The sequence below is a fragment of the Clavelina lepadiformis genome, chromosome 4 (assembly GCF_947623445.1).
Source record: "Clavelina lepadiformis chromosome 4, kaClaLepa1.1, whole genome shotgun sequence".
NCBI lineage: Eukaryota > Metazoa > Chordata > Ascidiacea > Aplousobranchia > Clavelinidae > Clavelina > Clavelina lepadiformis.
In genome coordinates, this window is record NC_135243.1 from 19,843,525 (window position 1) to 19,864,414 (window position 20,890).

At 35.3% G+C, this 20,890-nt stretch overlaps 3 protein-coding genes across 7 annotated transcripts; 2 read left to right on the plus strand and 1 right to left on the minus strand.

Annotated features, from left to right (window-relative positions):
- Nucleotides 1–235: 235 nt before the first annotated feature.
- Nucleotides 236–9,127, minus strand: LOC143451567 (uncharacterized). Of its 2 annotated transcripts, XM_076952218.1 has the most exons (10): nucleotides 6,598–9,127; nucleotides 6,163–6,367; nucleotides 5,787–6,037; nucleotides 4,386–4,494; nucleotides 4,063–4,289; nucleotides 3,847–3,984; nucleotides 3,592–3,762; nucleotides 3,267–3,409; nucleotides 3,048–3,150; nucleotides 2,670–2,753 (listed from the first exon to the last, which is right to left on the minus strand). In XM_076952218.1, the coding sequence occupies exons 1-9, from the start codon at nucleotides 6,613–6,615 to the stop codon at nucleotides 3,111–3,113; spliced, it is 1,302 nt and encodes a 433-aa protein (XP_076808333.1). In that variant the 5' UTR covers nucleotides 6,616–9,127; the 3' UTR covers nucleotides 2,670–2,753; nucleotides 3,048–3,110. The 2 variants fall into 2 exon arrangements, with proteins under 2 accessions (XP_076808334.1, XP_076808333.1); XM_076952219.1 differs by lacking the exons at nucleotides 3,267–3,409; nucleotides 3,592–3,762; nucleotides 3,847–3,984; ... (3 more) ...; nucleotides 6,163–6,367; nucleotides 6,598–9,127 and adding exons at nucleotides 236–933; nucleotides 1,023–1,210; nucleotides 1,513–1,584; ... (1 more) ...; nucleotides 2,034–2,126; nucleotides 2,280–2,460 and having other exon boundaries at nucleotides 3,048–3,262.
- A 3,836-nt stretch (nucleotides 9,128–12,963) lies between these two features.
- LOC143452691 (ketosamine-3-kinase-like) lies at nucleotides 12,964–16,820 on the plus strand. Of its 4 annotated transcripts, XR_013115090.1 has the most exons (5): nucleotides 12,964–13,212; nucleotides 13,419–13,573; nucleotides 14,675–15,460; nucleotides 15,797–15,898; nucleotides 16,024–16,812. XR_013115090.1 is itself a non-coding variant. In XM_076953743.1 (3 exons), exons 1-3 carry the CDS (start codon nucleotides 13,061–13,063, stop codon nucleotides 15,325–15,327), a joined length of 960 nt encoding a protein of 319 aa, XP_076809858.1. In that variant the 5' UTR covers nucleotides 12,964–13,060; the 3' UTR covers nucleotides 15,328–15,532. The 4 variants fall into 4 exon arrangements, 2 of the variants coding, with proteins under 2 accessions (XP_076809858.1, XP_076809859.1); XR_013115089.1 differs by having other exon boundaries at nucleotides 15,797–16,820; XM_076953743.1 differs by lacking the exons at nucleotides 15,797–15,898; nucleotides 16,024–16,812 and having other exon boundaries at nucleotides 14,675–15,532.
- A 392-nt stretch (nucleotides 16,821–17,212) lies between these two features.
- On the plus strand, nucleotides 17,213–19,616 carry LOC143452689 (ketosamine-3-kinase-like). The gene is made up of 3 exons (XM_076953742.1): nucleotides 17,213–17,460; nucleotides 17,647–17,804; nucleotides 17,981–19,616. The coding sequence occupies exons 1-3, from the start codon at nucleotides 17,273–17,275 to the stop codon at nucleotides 18,601–18,603; spliced, it is 969 nt and encodes a 322-aa protein (XP_076809857.1). The 5' UTR covers nucleotides 17,213–17,272; the 3' UTR covers nucleotides 18,604–19,616.
- Nucleotides 19,617–20,890: the final 1,274 nt, after the last annotated feature.

Below are 20,890 nucleotides of genomic sequence, written 5' to 3' on the forward strand. Positions count from 1 at the left end.
AAAATCTTATTTGGTACAGTATCACCGTGAAACGCATGGTGTGTTGGGTAGCCGTCGTTAACCTTTCACCGTTATAGCACAAAGGGTCAAGGTCTTTCCACGTTTTAGGTCGACGTGCATTGCTCCTTTTTGCAATCATCGTACTCTTCCTTTCCGACAATTAAAGGCGAAATATTTGATAGACTGCCTACTGCCTAGGAAACGTTTCTGAGGCAAAACAAACATATGGCAAGTATATATGTAATGAACGTTTAATAACTGAAATGCGTACAAAAAAATGGAAACAAATGCAGTTAAACGTAATTTTGTGGCATAACTGACTCAAGGACACGGGTTAAAACTAATTAGTTTAAGCTTCATCTTCGTTATCTGAACCTTCGCTTTCCGAGCCAAATTCAGTTAAAATGTGTTGAAGCTCAGATAAATTTATTGGTGATTCACTTTCATCATCTTCTTTCTCCATTGGGTCCAATTTTGCCATATCGGAAGTGCCTAGCTTCTCATTGAGCAGAGGTGTATTTGCTTGAAAAGGTACTGTGCCCTTAATGTCATTTATAAAAGAAAGAAGTTCGATCTCTGCTTGCAACTGATGGGTAACCACATATGGTTCCACAACCTCACAGCCTTCTACAAGATTAGACACTATGTTTATTTGCTTTTGATAGAAGTTCATCACACTTGTCATATCTTCTTTTAAATGACACATTTCTTCTTTGCACCTTTCCCGAATGCAATGTTGTTCCTTGATTTTTTTTTCAATAAAACCAGGTACGTTTTTAACTGGCCCAGACCCGACAACCATTTCAAAAGTTATGCTTTTCATTTCATTTTGTGGAACATTCTGGTATTTATTATACATAGTAATCTGATGACGAATGTTGTTGTTAACCTTCCTGATGCTTCGCACTAGTCGTTGAACAATTGTTTGACCAGCTGAAAAATCATCATGTACAAACTTGAAAATAACAGAACAGTAGCTTTATCGATAATGTAACCCCATGCATAGTGCATGCACAAATTACCTGGGTATTTTTGAATCAAAGTAGATAAAAATTTTCTTTCGATATTTAATTTATAAATGTTCTCCAAAATTTCTGCTCTTTTTTTCTTCACAGCACTTGACAAATATTTAAGCATCATATCATCTTTTACATCCCAACGAATCAATATACCGTTTTCTACTTCAACTTTGGAAAGATGACTGTCAAGTCTACAAAACAACGCATACAATATGTAAAATAGAAGAACATGCAATACATCGATGAAGAAAGCATATATCATGTCCTGGCAAACAATACTCTTGGCAATTGAACTCCCATATACTGCATTTTCACCATCATTGTGTGGGTTTTAACTTTATCACAGTAAATTTGGTGGATACACTGTTGTTACTGTTTTATAAGCTTTTCTAATGGTTTCTGATGTTGCAGCAGTGGGAAGTAACAATATTCGTTTATGTCTGGGGAATTATTGTAGTAACTCAATTTAACATTGATATGTCCTTCAGCTTACTTAGCAATTTGGTCAACTTTTCCAGAAAGTATTTCAGACGTTATTTCCTTGGTCAAATCTTCAACTTCTTCTCTACAAATTAACAAAATTATATAGTTTCCTATACAATTATACAAAATTCTATTCCTAAAGGATTCAGTACTTAAATTTGTATGTTCAACAGTTTCGCAATTTTCACTTTTGCAATACAACCCACAAACAGTAACTAGCATGAATTTTATACACCACAAAATTGTATTGAAAAATGTATCATTCAGAAAACATTTAGTCAACTCACTTCAACCAGTAGTATTCTTGAAGTTTAAGTGAGTATTCTTCTACCCAAGAAAAAGATGCCATTTCTGCAGAAGAATACGGCTCTGGTTGCAGAGCTATTGCTTTTAATTGATGTTGTGTTAATGTTCCTGTAAGGTTTATTGTATAATGTTATACTCTCATTTCTGAAAATAAATAACATGGAATATAATAATTCAAATAGATGATACAAATACAAATATACAAAGACACATAATCATACATACCACCAGGGTAAGAAGCTGCCATAGCTTCTAATTCACTCTTGGCCAATTCCATTTTGCAGCTAGCTCTCTTCAGCTTGTTCATCAATGCATAACCTTTGAAACAGAGCTTAAAGCTTGTCATATTTATTTTAGTTATTTAGTGCATGTTTGAAAGCTGAAGAAAAAGAAAACCTAAATCATGCAAGTTTACTTAATTGCGTGAAGATATCTTAAGTCAATCTGGACCAAATCACAAACAAGGCTTACCCAATTTTTTTTTGATCTTGCGCCCATAAAGAATCAAGCCATCGGTAAGCAAATCAGTACGATGTTCCGGTTTCATCTCTTTTGAGATTTTGTTAAATCCACGAAGGTATGCCCATAATCGCTCCACAGTTTCACCATCCGTAAGTCCAAACCCGTCCAGGAACCTTGGGTTGAATTGTTTCTAAATTTTAAACAGAACAAAAAAACTGAGAGATAATTATCTCATTACACTTGAATACATCATTATATAAAGATTTTGTCATACAGACAACAAGTTTTTCAAAATTAGACCTTAATATTTTCGGTGAATTTCTTGTGCTCAGTGTAATAAAACTAAAAGACTTTGACCTAACAGTTGTACAATATATAGGTATAAAATATCATGTTTACCTGACAAGAGAAAATATGGCCATATGAATGAAAAACAGGTACTGCAAATGTTATTTTATTAAGAATTGCAAAGTTTTTTCGGACCTAAATAATGAAATCATATTGGAATCCAGAAAGAAAATCACAAAATCTTAATTATTATTTAAACATAAATGCAGTATTTTATGTAAGCAAAAATGATTAACTAACTTGCACATACAGCATCGTCTGCAGTATGCACTAACATTAAGAACACTAATGACATGCAATCAATGACCCAGGAGTAGATTGCTTACAAATAAAATATGTTTCGAAAAATGGGTTGTATACCTATAATTTAAACGTATATCAATGTTGCCATACTAACACAATATCATGTGTAAATTCTTAAAGGTATACCTGAAGATGAACTTTCAGTTTGCAAGCTATGTCATAGAAAACTCTTATTTTATTTTCGTTTCTTTACAGAAGTTTTTCAATAGCTAAAACTGCATATGCTAGCCTGCAACAGAATCAGTTTTAAAAACATTGTTTACAAATACTAATACACAAATTCTACATATATACCGTAGTAATACACCTTCCACAAAACAACTAAAGCAAGAATGTACACTTTACCTTTCACCATGTTTTAAGTCAAAAAACATTGTCGGAAACTCATGTTTACAACAAACACCAAATACACCTTTGATAGCCAGTTTACTGCTTTTAGATTTCGATCTAATGATGTTGCCTGCTTGAAAGTCATTGCAATTTTTGGACTAAAAATAATGATTCTAATTAATGCATAAGTATGCAGCATTTATTCTTATAAATATGCATGAAATTCCTTGAAATGTATAATAGGACCATAACAATATGATTGGAAATCAATTGTTGAAGTTATGTACTTGATTTAATATTTTTAATGCATTTTGGTACATACTGTTAAGAAATAACTTACAGCCGAGCCATATTTGTTTTCATCATAGGTGTCTACAAAGCTGTCGACTTCGTTTTGGTTTAAAAAAAAAGATTGTTTGTGGTGAGGATCACAGCTTCTACTCCCGGACAAAATTCTTCTCACCAAACCAAAATTTGCATCTAAGCAATATGTCCGCATACCTTCAGGATTCTACCAACAAAACGCAGTTAAAGCCAAGCATTTACACTCGATCACAGAGGCCTGGGAACTTTCAATCACACTTCTTAGCTTTACCCCTTCACATGCTGGACACAGGGTACCCGTATCTATATCATCAGAAGAGACCAAACCATGCAGATGTTGCAGCTTATAGACATGGTGTCTATATGCCTCAACCACTTCTTGTAGCAAAACTCTTGACAAAGACTTTACCTAAAACAAAAAAAACAAGAAACATCCACAGGTTGTTTCGGATTTTCTTAGAAATACAAAACACTAAAAAGTGCTAACCCCTGCTGTATATCCAGGTACTCGCAAAAATCTATTTTCAAGAGCATGGCAAAATCCTTCAGTGGAAAGATGTTTTTCGAGACACAAGGCTCGAAAGTATTCCAATAGGTCAATGGATACTGCTAGTTTAGGCTTTTTGGGCGAACAGGTCCACAGATTTAATCTTAACAGAGTTTCAGGCTCACTCTCACAATAGCAAAATTGTACAGAAACCACATTTTCAAAACCTAAAATGCAAACTTTGCCAATGAACAAGAAAACAATGGATGAAAGAATGGCAGAGATGATTTATAATAAATGCAAAGGAATAAAAAAAATTATACCTTTGTAATCAACCACTGTAATGTGTCGAGTGTAACTTGACTGACATTCATGACCATCAAATCTCTTCAAAAGTCGTATCGGAGTGACCATTTTGCAAAACATGTTACCCTGTAAAGTGTAAATAATACCATTAACAATGTGTTACAAGTAATATGTTGACTAAAATTGCAAGAGCATGTTTGGATATTTTAACTAAGTGATATTGGTACATACACAAGAAATACAGGAATAGTTCTGTAAAAAAACTAAGTCTGTTTTAATCAACGATTTTAACATGGGTAGAAGCTTACCGCTTAATTTTGTTTTCCTATGTGGTCAAATACCACAACAACACATTTTTTTGATTTCGTGTAACATGGCTTCTACACTGAAATATTTAGGCTGTCTCAAAAAGCAATCATTTACAACCTTATCTTACTCCAACTGTCTTCTGTGATACATTGTGAGCAGAAGCAGCTAAACTTTAACGAAGAACTGCAAAACGTTTTCCCTAAATATATGCTTAACTTAAAATCTCCTTCACCACTTTAATTCTATAATTTCATCATGCCTGGATGCTTCACTTTGTTGCACAGAATTTTTTGTTCCAGATTTGTCTGAATAACTGCCTATCATTGATATAATTGATGACATTGAGCGATTTGAAACAACTTACAGCTAAAAAAAGAACAAGCACAAACATCATTCTCCAGCTGCCAGTCTTGCTATTACTGATTTGGCAGAGACCTGGAGATGTTTGAGCATTTAAAAAAGTTTTATTAGTAAGTAGTAGTGGTATAATGGAAGGGCTTTGAAAAATGTGTTGGAGGGGAATCTTTTGAAGGCCATGAAATAAAATGTGTCATACATATGGCACCAGTATTGTCTTTTACTTTTTATACTTCAGATACATTTTTGACACATTTTGCATTTCTCAGCTGTGAAAATGTTTTTAACAATATTGTAAACAGAGATCTAAGTTCAACATTATTCGATACATTCCGGTAAAAATGTAGGAATAATTGCAAAGATACTTGGTTTACAGTATTAACCCAAACAGTTTTTACATTCTACTGCACAAAAAGCAACTATGACATTGTTGTCTAGACCAGTTTAAAGAAATGTAAGCTACTGTTTCTTTTCCTCTAATATTCTGCCAGTGACAACTTTTTCTTGTGGTAATTAATTAAAGGTATGATAAATTATTTTATGTAGACGAATGTATTTAACTTATTATATATATACATTTGAAATAATTATTGTTGATTATCAACAGACAAATTAATAAACATTTCTTAAGACTGCCTACAGCACTAAAATGTTTACAAACATTAATGGCCTTTTATATCCAGATAAATGAGTGGTCTTTTTGTGAATAACCTTTACAAAAATAAAGATATTTGTATATAATTATTAATTACCATCCATATGTCTGGCAAATGATACCAAACAAAAGAATGACAGTTATCCCAGCACTGACGACAGTAATATACATTTGGCCCACAATCTCCACAACGAATTATGTTGGCAACTTCTTCAAAGCATACACAGCAAGTACGTCGCTCAGGAGAATAGAGGGTTATGGACAACTTAAACAACTTTTCTTCAACTAATCGCCAATCTGAAGACAGCTTCTCTCTTCTGATTTTGTAATTTAAATTTTCTTCCAACTCTGTGATAACATGAAAATTAAAATGCAGTATTCAATATGACTGTTAAGTGATTATTTTCAGAAAAAATGTAGCATAAAAATGTGAAATATATTGTAAATCTCCTTATATTATTTCTTTCATTCACCTCCACAAGAACTGTTAACATTACTAGTGCTTGGTATTTCAGGATTTGTAGCAGTTAGATCACCTTCCACAGAACCTCTTGTAACTATGTGACTGTTTGCATTGGGTTTCAACGCTGGACCAAATGTTTTGCCAAAGAGGTAAACGGGTCGTTTTCTTTTTTTGGGTTCTTTTACCCAATATCGAAACTTAGCTTTTGTAATTCCCTATGCAATGGAAAAGATATATCAATATATTGATTACTCTAACCACTATTATTGCTGCCCCATGTAGAAAAAATAACAGGACTACCCTGATTTAGATTAACAAATTCTTGGTATTAACGCTTGAAATTGGTATGAAAAGAAACTAATTACTATCTTATTAGCTATCCCATTTAAACAGACGTTAGATAAAAAACGTAAAAAACATAGTAAAATATAGTAAATGTACTTACTCCTTTTATTTTTCCCATTTCTTGACACGTAGGTCAAGTTTCCATTTGCAGTAAACATACAGGCAAATTCTTGTGCTATAGATATTTTTGTCTAACAATTACAACAATAAATTCAATCCTACAAAGAGGGAGGGGTTATGTAAGAGTGTGCAATATTCATTTCAAAGTTAGATCACTACTAACTCAGTTAGATTTTGTAGTGTAATTTAAATCAGCTGGGAAGCCTATATCTGAAAATAAAGCTAAAAAGAATACATTCAAATGTATATATAAAATATACTGCATATGATTGCACAAAAGTTGAGAATACCTGGTCTCAATAGCTGTCTCAGTTAAGAAAAAATTATGATCCTATGTCATGATTCATAATTTACAATACAGTGTTGCAGATTATAATTATTATTTAATGTAACTATATTAGCGAGTTTTTCAAGTACTGTATGTATAAATTACCAAACTTACCGGTGATACGAATAAACAAGGCATTAACATGGAGGTACATACCATAGTGTAGTCTATTGTTTATGATACCTGCATACCATTGCAGCGACTTGCTTGCCCAGACAATTTGATATGATATATGCCACAAACACAAGGTATACATATCTCAGCAATATATTTAATACTTGAAAGTTCTAATCAGTGAGATGTGAGTCATCCACATCTATTTGGGTCTGTTTAGCCAGTGGCAGTAGCCTACAATATATACTCATAAACAAGAAAACGTTTTCGTGCAAATAATTTTTGTTCATAAAAGGATTGCATAGGTTAGTAATAGCCCATTGGTTAAGATCTGCTCATGTAGACCAACAATATATAGTAAAAATTGAGTAAAATTCTATCTGCTTATGAAGTAAGTAACATGGAATTCTAACATTTTAAATTAAATTTAAGCAATTTAAGGTAAGTTAAGTCTTACACCACACTTTCTACTACGGTAACCAGCAAATATTTACAAGGTTCATTTCATTACAATTGGGTACACAGGGCCTGGAGAATGAACTATGCAAGACTCACAGGAGCTCAACCTGCTGACCCATGATGTTTAATCTAGCCCTTGAAATCCTGTGCCGGTAACAAAAGTCTGTGTGATGTGTGGAAGACCTTGATTTTCAAACAGTTAGTACTTATAAATTAGCTCCTGCACAAAATGCCAGCTCAAAGATGTAGCAGTTAAAGCACCTGGCTCAGCTTGCTACCGCTCGTAGTTAGCTATTTCAAATTCACTATACAGTTTCAAATTCGAGAAATACAATATAAAAAATTCAAATAAAAAAGTTGAAACTTAGACAAAAACAAGTTCAGTTACTAAACTCTAGTCACGCTGCGCAAAGATAAAGGTTGTGATTCTGTAACGAAAAAGTTGATTATTCTGTCTAACGCTGTAACCGTTAAGTTGAAAAATTACAATGCATGCAATCAATGTTATATTCACAACTACCCAACTGTGAACCGTAAATACTGAGAAGCAAACCTTCCACGTGACAGACTAGCCAAACTGCCATTTTTCATATTTGTATTTTCTTACTTCGGCTACTGGCACCTAGTGAAATAAGTGTCTATTTCAAGACCCAAGTAGACTAGCAAAATACAAATAGCGTAAGCTGTAACCGACTAGGCATGTACAGTTGTAGTTTTTTTCTGAATTTAGAATCTGACCACACTGAAATCATTGCACCTTTCAACGAGATCTTAGAAGTGCAAGATGGCTGAAACTAGAATGACTAGGTGGAGGATGAGTAGGGGTGGGGTGGGGTACACTTTGCAATTTGGTTGGCAAAATCTAGAAACTGTGGCCTGTGTTTGCAAGAGGTAGTGTCTACATGTGAAATATTCGGGTGCAGCAAGCATAGTCTTTAAAAACCTTGATTGTGTAGTTGCCACGCATTCCACAATGGGTATAACTGGCAGTCGGTGAGATAGATGTCACCCAAATTGCAAAGTTAGGCAAGGAAGCACCCAATATTGTTTTTCATAAACGTTAATGTCGCATATTGGGCTTGGCAGCTTTCGGTGAATGTTCATACTTAATGATGGGGAAAAAAGCTCCAAACTCAATTACTCAGCAGTCCGGGATGCTTACCACTACTAGCTGACAATCATCATGATAGATGCAATATTTAATATTCTACTGAAGTGTGTTTCAAAGTTAGTTATAGGGCATATAGGCCTTCTTGCAAACATTTTAGTGTGTCGGTGCAGTACTGGAATACTGGTAGCCTGTACTATAGGCCTAGACTATATACCTATATAATCTGTAGGCATAAGTCATTTCATTACAAAGGACATTATGTAGGCTATAGGCCAATACAGGGTCCTGTATTTCAACTACCGCCAATTGTTTTAGGTCTATGTAGGCCAAGCAACCTAGCTTATATGCGGGATGACACTATTTATTACACTGTAGATGCAATGAAGTCACTGTAAATTCACGTATGCTGTCTGTTTTCTACACAGCTACCAGCAATGTGACGTGCCCAAATGGATTACCTCATTCGAACACGATTAGCCTTACAACAATTATTTTAAGAGATGGAAATATTCTTTTTAGCCCATACGAATGGGTAATCCATGCAATCTTTTTTCCCTTTCCTATGGGCTAATCCTTGACGAATGGGGTGTCCTTGCAGAGGCGAAGCTCAAGGCCAAAGAAAAACATCTGCCCTCTGACGCAACCATATGGGGGCGTGGAATCAGGTCAGGATTTATCAAAAAACTTACAAAGTGTCAAATGTGTTGCTGGCAGTGTGGTATGACTTTCTACCATGGTAGCTGTTTTCACAAGTCCACAAAACAAGATGGTGCAAGTGAAGGCTATAATTCAATATTGCTGTTGATCGTGAAGTCTTTTTTTTCAGTTCACATTTATCGGCAGGATACGACATCAATTTGCCGAAAGAATCATTAACGCGTTTTTATTTCTTTTTTCACAGTAAGCCTAGGCATACGTATTTCGAGTCAGTCGTTAGACATGGAGGCACAGAGACGCTCTTTAGGGACGTCTCTCCAGGTCAAGTTTTGCCTGTGCTTCGGCACATGTTGTTTGCCAATAAAAAGCATCGAATTAGCCTCAATCGTGGACCACAAACAGTTCAACAAATTATGTATAGCGTAATACCTTTCGTCGAGTTATACTAACAGCCGCCCCATTTCAGGCGGAATCATGGGATGTCCAGATGAAAGAACTAAGCAAATTTATGGAATCGCCGTTGTGTCAATTCAATGATACTAAAACATTATCAGAAGAAGGTATTTATGCCGAAATAAGACTTAAGAAACGACTACTGATCTAGCGTACGTTTGGTCTTATATTTGCCCTCAGGATTATCAGCTTATCACGCATCACTACAATAATGTCTGTGCAGCATAATATATACAACATACAATACCTTGTAAATGACACATGACACGATTGAACTTCATGCACTGACACACACCGAGCATTGCACATCAGAATGGGAATGAGGCAAGATCGATCTGAAAAGACTGAATGTCACCAAGGTCATGAAAGACACTGTTTCTATTATTTTCTAAGTTGTGACGTTATAATTATGTATCTGCTATTTACCGCGTTATTATTGCATAACATCATACTTGCCATAAGTTTATTCTCAGTTCAACACATAATTGTTACAAAATTAATCAGATTCTCATATTATATAATCTACTCAACCGAAGTTAAGAGGATTTTTAGACAAGATTCCCAACCTTCTAATTATTCTTAAGTGTCAGATAACAATATTAACGATTAGTCAAAAGTCGGCAATAAAATAAAATAATTGTGGTGTACACTAAGCAGTGTACACAAGTCACTAATTTATCTCCGATGAGTGAAAACGTAATTACATTAGCTATTCTCTGTAAATTCATTCTAAAATATTTCGTGACAATTGCATGACTTAAGGTAAGCTAATGGTTGACTAATAATCACATTATTATCGGAACAGTTCAGCAATCTGGCTGTAGTGACGCTGCAATGAGACACAGAACCACAATGCAGAATCTGAAATAAATTCATCGAGATATGCCAATTCGCTAAAAAATCAAAACAATTTTTGCCTTCCTTTCTACAGTAAATCATTAACCCAATAAACTATTCGATATATGGGACCAAAAATTTGGAATGCTCTGTCTAATGATTTGAAACTTTTGGAAAGTAAGACAATTTTTTATAAAAAATTAATAAGTTATTTTTCTTCATCATCACACTTGCATAACACTATGTGACAATTGCAATTAAGCACTCCAGCACCTGTTTTTCTCTTTATTATGTATATATTTTCAATTGTATTTCACTAATGGACGTTTACTGTCTTTAAGTCACATTCTGTTATTGAGTGTATGGCAACATATAGCAATACTGGAACTGTAATTATATTGACGAGATTTCACTGAATTTTTAAAAACACGTTCACTTGCTTTATCGTTCTTATAACTTCAAAATAGTTAAAGCTTTCCTCAACGAAATGCCACCAAATTTGTGGTTGCCAAACTCTATACATAGGCAGTAAGCATCCAGCATGCGCACAAAAAGAACCATTTGATAAAGCACTTTGATAAGATGATGGTATTGGAAATTTCGAATCGGATTAAGAAAATTATACGTCAGTCTGTTTATTCATTAACTTGTAAAATTTCAAAACTCATTACACAACTATTTCGTTTATTAACTGCAAATACCGCAGATCGTTTTTTTTTTAAATATTTTCAAGATAAAAGACTGGAACCAGTTACTGGATTGAAATGCCAACACCAGCGCCACTTAAGTCTTCAGCTCCGGATTAAGAGGAGTTTTTCTTTCAGCACTACCATCTATTGGACAGCATTGGCATCTTTTTCCGTACATCACTGTCGATGCACCAGAGAAAAGTCCATCTTGCAACTAGTATATTATCATCACATCTTCCAAAGATTATTTATCATTGGTTTGCATTCTTGCTGTACAAACTCGGGCTAATCAACAACGCCCTTCCTTAGTGCTATGACCACCAGACACCGGTCTCTTGCCCAGGATGGGGTTTTTTTCCCATCCTCTGATGTACAGCATTGAAGAAATTTTCATTCATCAGTTGCTTGAACACACCACCTGCTCGTCTGCTCAATTCCCGCTTTTTCAAGTCATGTCTTATGGATTTAACTAATTATAGGTTTAGTGGCCGTGTTAGTTGTTACCAGGAAATATCAACGTTATTCCTCTTGAGCACGTTTTAAGCCTTTTTGGTTTAATCATAAACTTACATTTATGTCGTCGAAATATCGTTTTTGATGCAAGTAAACCTAATAGGCAGTTTACCATTAATTTTGCAAAATAAAGGACGCTTGGAATGTGCAGTTTTGCGTACAGAACAAATACCTTATTTTGTTAAAATTAGCGCAATATAAGATAATAATTGAATGTTGACATATGTGGCTTCACAAGATAAAAGCTTAATAAAGTCACAACATTTTGAAATAAAAAATAAAAGACGATCATCAAGGTGGGCTTCTTTATGTACGTATTAATTCATTAGCCCACCTACTGAAATAAATCTTTCCATAAATTGATTAGGTAATGTTGAAAATACTTTGTCAGCAATGAACCATCTCAGCTTGTAAAACTGTTGTTTGAAACTCGTTAGTTGTGTGACGACTACGCTTCACATGGCTTTAAAAATTTTTATTGTGATATGTTTAGTATTTATCGCTACAGCGATTTTAGTGTTTTGTGTAGTGACTGGGTTACAGCAGTCAATCATTCATTCGATCGTGTCAGATGGCAACGGAGTTCTACAGCTCAACCGAGCTCTATTAACGGCGGGAATAAGGTATCACGACGTAAGATACGCCACAGTTTTTTGCGTGCACTAATTTGCGCCTTTAGTTCACTATTTACAGGTTATATCGAAACCGGAACGACGGGCGATCTTCCTCCTCTGAAATTTATTGACAGATCTGCTTGTCGAAAAAGGACATTTTTACTTAAACTTTAGGCAGGAAAATTTATTATTAGACAAATTTAGCTAAGTTTGCTGGAGGGAGCTCCTGGCTGAAAAATGTTAGGTGTAGGCCAACTATCGAAAATCGTAACTGTTGATATTGTCTACAATGATACAATCTACGTCGTAATTCCGGCAGCCTTGAAAGCATAAACGTACGATACAGTCTAGACTCTACAATGATCAATCGACAATGGTTTAACGTAATCCTATACTATATGTGTACAACAGTAGACTAAACAAAGAACTGACATTGCTGTAAGTCGTGTACGTACTTAACAGTATGGGCTTCTACATTTAGACCAGCTTTTGCAAAAAAGAGTTTTGCAAGAGTTGTAGTTTTGAAAGACAAATCGAGACCACATTGCAATTATTTCAATCTGCCTTTCCTTCTACAGCTTTTAAGTAATTTCTTTTAGAATATTATAACAAGAGAGGAATATTCTAAGCTCGCAATATGTGACTGAAATCATCCAGAAACTACATCGATGGAGGATTTACTTAAAGAAGAATTCGGTTGCAACGAATTAAGGTCCATTGGTAATGTGGGAGTTAAGCAAAGAGCTAAGAAAAATGCAAATGTTTTTTCACTGAATGGCGAGAAAGTTTTTGTCAAATGTAACGCTTTAAAAGGCTCCAGGTAATGACACCGATAGTAGCCTATGCTAACATGCTTTAAAACTTAAATGATATTGAAGATTAGATATTAGACACCGTATATTTTAGGATAGAGTATCTAAAGTTTGGATTTTTAAGTTCAGCAACTAAGAATAGAAAGTATAGGTTAAGATATAAAATACACTACAAGTTCGGATTTAAACAAAGTTGTTTAACGACTTTTCATAGAACAATGTACGAAGGAGAATATGTGAGTCTAACAAAACTTGGCCATGTCAACGTCGTAAAAGCTCCAAAACCTATTAAAGTATTCGGACGTGGTGACAACTCTTTCTTTGTCATGGAATATCTAGAAATTAACCCAGTCATAAAGAAAGCTGCACGTGCGTATAGCTTGGGCTAAGAAATAACTTTGTACAACTAACTTCTACTGTGTTGTGACTGTAAACTGGTGCTCACTGATTTCCTGATAGCCTTGTGTTAACGTCACTTCCGCTACAGAGTACAGATATTGCAACAGACTGACTGGTCAAAGCGATCACAACTCAACACGAAACTTTGCTTAACCTAACAAGGCTGTAATAAAAGTGGTAGTTTCGTTTTTTGAGCTCAGTTACAGGAAGGCGGAAGCACGATTGAGTCAAAGAGCTGATGATGTGTATTACGTTTAGCAGAATATATCATGTATGCTTTTATAGTTAGGTTACGTATACTGTACGTGACACTGCAATTCGTAATTAATTTATACCAAATATAAAAACTATTTACATAACATTTCGATAATAACCTTGCAAATATTAATTAAGCAATGGTTTTGCAGTAGGCTTACGTTATTCTAAAGTCTAAACACAAGATTCCATAAAAATGAAAATATTTAAAAATCCAATGAGATTGGTCCTATGCTAGGATGAGCTGTATGTATTGGGTGCGCTGTATATAACACAGCGGACATTCATTTTGTTCTGTGTCTCATCGACAATTTGTAAGATAAGTTAATGAAATTAAACAAAAAACATTTAACCTGGAAAATGTGTTATAATCATTCCTTTTCTCTATACGCGATGGAGTTTTCAGCATTATTGTTCGCTGACAGAAACTGCGTAAGTCTAATTCTAGCGTCAGGATGTTGAAAGAGTTTAAATTTAGATCGTTATTTGCACATAAAGGTTGTTGTTAGACAGATATAGTCTTGACATGACGCACAAAATAACTATAAGCTATTGCACTCTGTGTTAATAAAATAGCTTATTCCAGGGGGTGGAGCACCCACGAACTACCACGAAATGGGCGTGGGTCAGTAAAAGTGTCCCAGCATGTACAACCGTGTGAATCCTCTATAACAGAACCTCGCAACAAAGGACGCGGTTTCCCGCGTGTATGCTGTTATAGGTTACACTTTATAGGACTTTCAACTTAAACTTTAAGCACATGAAAAGTTGTAGCCTACATAGGAGTATTGTAAGCTTACTTTAATTTTTGTGCAGTTCTCGGGGAAAAGTTGGCTCAACTTCATCTCCAGAATGAAAATCTGCGCATCCAAGACGTTAAAAACAGATCCATTTTAGGGCGACGCACTTCTCAATTCGTTGACAAGTTTGGGTTCGATGTTTCAACATCTTGCGGTTTGGTTTCAACAAACAATGAATGGGCAGATGACTGGTTGACATTTTATGCCAGAAATCGACTAAAACCGCAAATCGACCTGGTCGTTTCCACATTCCAGGATCGCAAAGTGGCCAGTTTTTGGTCGGGAATCGAACGACTTCTGCCAAAAATCTTCATCGATGACTTGAATATAATTCCATCATTGCTGCATGGTGATTTTTGGGAAGGAAATATTGGAGAGATTGTTAATACTGGAAAGACCGAAGCTGAAAGCCAACTCTGTATTTTTGACCCTGCATCTTTCTACGGACATTCCGAATTCGATCTCGCTCTTCTTCATTTACATGGAGGATTCCATTCACAATTTTTTGAAGCTTATCACAATATCTTGCCAAAGCTTCCAGGTTTCGAAAAGCGTCTTAAGGTTTACATGTTATTTCATATACTCAACGGCTGGAACCACTTTGGGAGCGGATTTCAAACGTCGACCATTGCTTTAATGAAAGAAATATCTGATGTATGTCAAACATAAAAATTTAGAACAACATGTAATGTCATCACGACATGTCTGTTTATATGTCGTGCACCTGAAAAATAACCAGTGTTTGTGACAACAAAGGACGTGCACTTAAAAACTTCCTTTCTAACTCGTGTAGCCCATTCTGGTAAATATGAGTAGGCTACTGCTGTGTTTTTGTTTTCAGTTTTTATTTAAAGCAATACACATAATGCAATTACGTTTCCTTTGTATTTGTGACGTGTATACTGTATATGGCATGGTGTAATGTTACAAAGAGGCTACATCATAACAAAACGTATGTGCAAAGGCTTTTATGCTTGATACAAGCAATCTGCATTCCACAGCACTATCCGGCTGTTTTCCTAAAGAAAAACGAATGTCTACTTCGGTGTCTCCTGATCCTGGCGTTTGATTTTATTATATACCGCATCTTTATCAGAATTAGGTTGATGACATAGTATCAGTATACTTTTGTATACAGGAAATCTGATCAAAAAAGGACCAGCTCCAGTTGGAATTGCAACAGGCTAGTGCAACGACAAATGTTTAAAAAAAGAGTAAATGCACTGGATGATGATACATGGTATTTGCCTAAACCTGTCGGAATTGAATGATCACGACGAAGGCTATAGATAGGCCCTATTTACAAAGTGGCAAAGATGAAATATTTGGAAACAATGTAATAGCGCATATTTTCTCAATCAACAGGTTTATTTTTCTCTTGGGCACGACGGTAATACTGAAGGAGTCAGTCGATCCTATAACTGACAAAATTTTGAAAGAAGAAGAAATCACCAGTGATGAGAAACACCCAGCTGTTACCAAAGAAAACTTTGGCATCGAACTCTTGTTTGACGTTAACTTCATCAACAGAGCTAAGACTTTGTTGATCAACCACGACAAAACTGAGTTATAAAGATTATGAAAAAATATGTAGCCTATAGTTTTAAATGGAGCTTACGGATGACTACTTGCCGTTCTCAGTGACCTTGAATGCTATCTTTTTGCCATTGGACTTTTATAGTTTGGCATTTTTCAACACAAATCGATTGCTTCACCTTTTTCGAGAATTTTGTGAAGTGGCAATGATATATGGCGCATGCCATTGCGATGACCCTCTGGTAAAGTACAATAAGAATCTTTTTAAATATTTATGTACTGAGCTTGATGATGATGCTGATGACTATGATTTTCATCAATGGAAAATGCGAGGGTGGAATAAGTAAATAAAATAATATAGAGAACGCAAAAGCAAAATTTTACATTATTGGAAACTCTTGTGTAAAATTCAATATGCACTTGAATCTAAGTATGTTACGATGCTATATGTGTTTTTTTGTGCTGACGTATGGGTATGACTCATAGCATTACATTACCAACATTAAGAAGTGTCCACAATCCTCTGAAATGTGGTGCTTCAGGGAATCAATAAAAATCACCTACAAGGAAAGACCGACGGATAAGAAAAGATCGCAAAAACTCATTATACAGTCAGACAATTGTTGTACAAGCTCAAGCAAAGAAAAATAAGATATACCTGTCATGTCACGCAAGATTGCAATGGAGTCTATAAAATAAAATAAAATAGAACACTGCAGACAAGGCACAAGGCGATAAAGAAAGTAAATGGTAAAATGGATCAATGATAAAAAAGTCGACTCATTGAAGATCTTATAACTTACACAACGAAGCAAAATGAGTCTGAAAGAATATTTTCTGTTGGATAACATTGTAGCCATCTTAGCGAAGAAGCTTTAAATTAATGATAAATCGCATCGTGCATAGCAATATTCTTACAAGGCTTTTTGGAAATACGTTTTATCATGAAAGATCGTGGTAGATGATATAGGCTTTCACTATTCACAAGGTAGCGCTATCAGTGTGGAGGACTGGTAGTTTGAAGGCATGGGTATTCCGGGTAAGCATTGTCTCGCCGGCAACTTTTATCAAATAATTAATGATAACGACTTATTTCAGCATTACAAACCACCAGTTAGGTATGGAAGAATTACTCAGAGAAGAGTTCGGTTGCAAAGAAATCAGATCAATTGCTGGAAAATCAGGAGGCCTTAACAGCGACGGTAGCGTATATTCATTAGACGGCGAAAAAGTTTTTGTTAAACGAAATTCAGCTGAAGGGTCGAGGTGAGATTGCAGATTTCTACTGTGTAAGCTGCAAAGTACATCAAGGATATGTACAGTAAATGGCCTATCGAGACATTTCGTATGTGGTCTTCGTGAAATGGCATGAATTTTCTGCTTTTGTAAAGTTATTGAGTAAGGGCTGTGAGGCCATGGGGATGTTGGTTTTACTTACATTGTTTCACGCAGAACAATGTACGAAGGAGAATACCTCAGTCTAACAAAACTTGATCAAACTCAAGTTATAAAAGTACCCAAACCAATCAAGTTATTCAATCGTGGCAATATGACCTTCTTTGTAATGGAATATCTTCCCTTTTATTCATTACGTCATGAAAAGGCAGGAAGTATGCGAAATCTGATACGTTTTATAATGTTTGGCTTAAAGTTACTTTGTATAGAACAAGCGTTTATGTTGAAAATATTACATGTTCGCTCGTTTTCATTTTAAAAGTCTGATGTGAGGGATTTTATGGCAAGTTTCAAAATAAGAAACACTTTAAGCATTTGCCTATATTTTTAGGTCTCGGAGAAAAACTGGCTCAGCTGCATCTCTACAATCAAAATTTGGGTTTACTAGCCGCCAAAAATCAATGTTTTGTGGGTAAATCAACTCAATATGTTGATAAGTTTGGGTTCGATGCGGCAACCTGTTGTGGATTCATTCCAATGAGCAATGAATGGAACGAAAATTGGTTAACGTTTTATGCGACAAACCGATTGAAAGCACAAATTGATCTGGTTGTTTCTACATATCAAGCCCACGACGTGGCCAATTTGTGGTCTGAAGTGGAATGGATTTTACCAAAGCTTTTTCCAGTTGACTTGAAAATCACACCATCTTTACTTCATGGTGACTTTTGGGAAGATAACGTTGGAATAATTGGCGATGAACCTTGTGTGTTTGACCCTGGGTCTTACTATGGCCATTCCGAATTCGATCTTGCGCTTTCTCGACTTAATGATGGGTTTCCTCCGGGTTTTTATGAAGCTTACCATAAACTTATACCAAAACAACCGGGGTTCGAGAATCGTCAGAAAGCTTACATGTTATTTCATACGCTGAACCGATGGAATCACTTTGGTAGTGGTTACAAAGAACGGGCCGTCACATTAATGAAAACATTGTTGAGGACAAATCTTTAATAATTTGTAATTGATAACTCTATTAATCATTAGAGAGGTTTACTGTAAACTAATGGTAAACTTTTCCCTCGATTTTCGGAGGGCTGATTCAGCTCATGGAACAGTATATGCCCCTACAAAGCAAAATGTGTCCTTTGTATTTGATGAAGCTTAAGTATATTACATTATAAGTATTAAGTACATGCTCAAAGAAGGCCAAATTAAAAAACAAAATTTGAAACCATTTAATCTGCTTGTTGGTTAAGCAATAGAATTACAATCGCCGACATGGATATTATATAGTGCCTTATGCTGGCATCGTAATGGACTGGTATTACTTACTGATATGATATACGTCTTGCCATGCACTTGTCAAGAGCTCAACCTTATTGTCTGCAAGTGCTAAGTACGACAATCTTTCCATCGTGTATGTTTTACCTTTTACGAAGTTTTATTTGTATTCGAACAAATATACTTTGTGGCTACAAACCAAGGTTTGGGCTGTTTCTGGTTTGCATTACGGCTAAGACTAACTATAAAAGTTATTTCTCACGAGATATTTTTTAATACGCTGTACATATATACAGTATGCACGAGCTTGTGTTCGAATTCATTAAAGTGAGCAGGAAGTCCAAAAACAAGATGGCGTTAAATCAACGAAGTCACTATTTCACCGGTATTAAGTAGGTCACACAGCCCGTTGTTAAAGATAGGCGACTAGGTTAGAAAAATGGACGTACAAAAAGTGTATTATAGGTTTTATTGGATTTAAAGTCAGGTTAGAAAATAGATTTAGTTTGCTATGTTTTATCAGTTAAGTAAGGTTAAGAAGAAACAGTGAAAACGAGCTTCGAACGCACGATTTTTTCCGGTTAAATTTTTCAGGTTAAATCAGAGTAGTTGTCAGTTAGTACACTGGAGAAAGGACTTTTACTAAAATGTATTACTAATAATGGTACACAAAACGGTTCAATGATGTATTTCTTTTAATTAAATGCATTCAATCTTGTAACAGTCCACATCTTCACACATATTGCCCTAAACACGCAATTCCGTTGATACATGATATTTATCTCTAGCTATGTAGGCTAATTACATCACACTTTATATGTCCTGTTTACAATGTAAGCTCATTGTGAAGAAACGCAAATATTTATTCTTGTACTTTCCGTTGATTTGTTTTTTTTTGTACATTTAATTGTAATAATTTAACCTCCTATAAAATACAAGTTTGGTATTGGAAAAAATGGTGTTGTTTCACAGTTAATTAAATATGTAAAATATCCTTTATGAAATGAAAGTCATAAGCAGTACACTGTATGTGTAATATGCAAAACAACACAGAAAACACAACCATAACAAAAAAATTAAAGCTGCGACCAAGCAGAAACTGCCGTGAGTATGTTCATTGCAAGTGCTAGTGTAACAGTACTAAAGCATTTCTATCACGACCAAATGGTAGGCAGGTGATTAGTGGCAGGTAATGTTTATGTTCAGCATGGGAATTTTACGGATGACAATACATAAAGTGGTAAAGCATTCCTGTTTTCTCTGATACCGGTGTAGCGTCTCGCTTGCCGTTGCCACTTTAAGAAGGCGCCACAAACGTAAAATCTACGCAGCCTATTTGTATAGTAGGCCTATATGTACACCACTATAAGCAATTACCACCGAGATGTGAGTCGGCCACATACCTTTTGATATTATTAAAGTGGCAGGTGTGCCCAATCGCTACACCGGACTAAGCTGGAGACAACTGCCAAGACTGAACCGTACTGCAAGTTAGCATGTACGTTAACCAGTACAAATACACCAACGGCAGGCTATAGTCTATTTAAAGCTTTATTAACACAGTGTTCCTGTTATACACTTATAAGTACGCTGTTATTACTGTATACCTGTTTTTCTTCACTTGTCTGTTACAGGAAACATGTATTCATACTTGATTCAAATACCTGGATCATCCCTACTGTTTCTTTTATTGTGAAATAATAAGAACAGGCATCCTCGTCATATTAAGCGATGACTACGCGTTTTTCCACATATTTGTGGCAATAACTACTTAACCACTATATGTTGCTACAAATCCTTTCATGTAGTGGTTTTATGTTTACTGATAACGACTCTTTGATGTAAGGCCTACTTGTTTTTGGACTTACATCAAAGATTATGCCATAACCAATTTCAAAACTCAAATTGGTTCCATAACAGCAAACAACTGAATTTACTGCACTGCTAAATGATCCTCAACCCGTGTCAACGTAACCGAAAATAGTTGTATAAAAGCAAAACCCATGTGTTATACATG

Bases quoted from the DNA above. Each gene is read 5' to 3' on its own strand.
- LOC143451567 (XM_076952218.1), bottom strand. The intron at 3,763-3,846 runs GTAAAGCTAAGA...TTTTGTTGGTAG, and splicing joins TGTGTCCAGCATGTGAAGGG to AATCCTGAAGGTATGCGGAC. The intron at 3,410-3,591 runs GTAAGTTATTTC...CATTATTTTTAG, and splicing joins AAAACAAATATGGCTCGGCT to TCCAAAAATTGCAATGACTT.
- LOC143452691 (XM_076953743.1), top strand. From the start codon at position 13,061: ATGGAGGATTTACTTAAAGAAGAATTCGGTTGCAACGAATTAAGGTCC. The intron at 13,213-13,418 runs GTAATGACACCG...GACTTTTCATAG, and splicing joins AACGCTTTAAAAGGCTCCAG to AACAATGTACGAAGGAGAAT. The intron at 13,574-14,674 runs GTGCGTATAGCT...ATTTTTGTGCAG, and splicing joins AGTCATAAAGAAAGCTGCAC to TTCTCGGGGAAAAGTTGGCT.
- LOC143452689 (XM_076953742.1), top strand. From the start codon at position 17,273: ATGATAACGACTTATTTCAGCATTACAAACCACCAGTTAGGTATGGAA. The intron at 17,461-17,646 runs GTGAGATTGCAG...TGTTTCACGCAG, and splicing joins AATTCAGCTGAAGGGTCGAG to AACAATGTACGAAGGAGAAT. The intron at 17,805-17,980 runs GTATGCGAAATC...CTATATTTTTAG, and splicing joins ACGTCATGAAAAGGCAGGAA to GTCTCGGAGAAAAACTGGCT.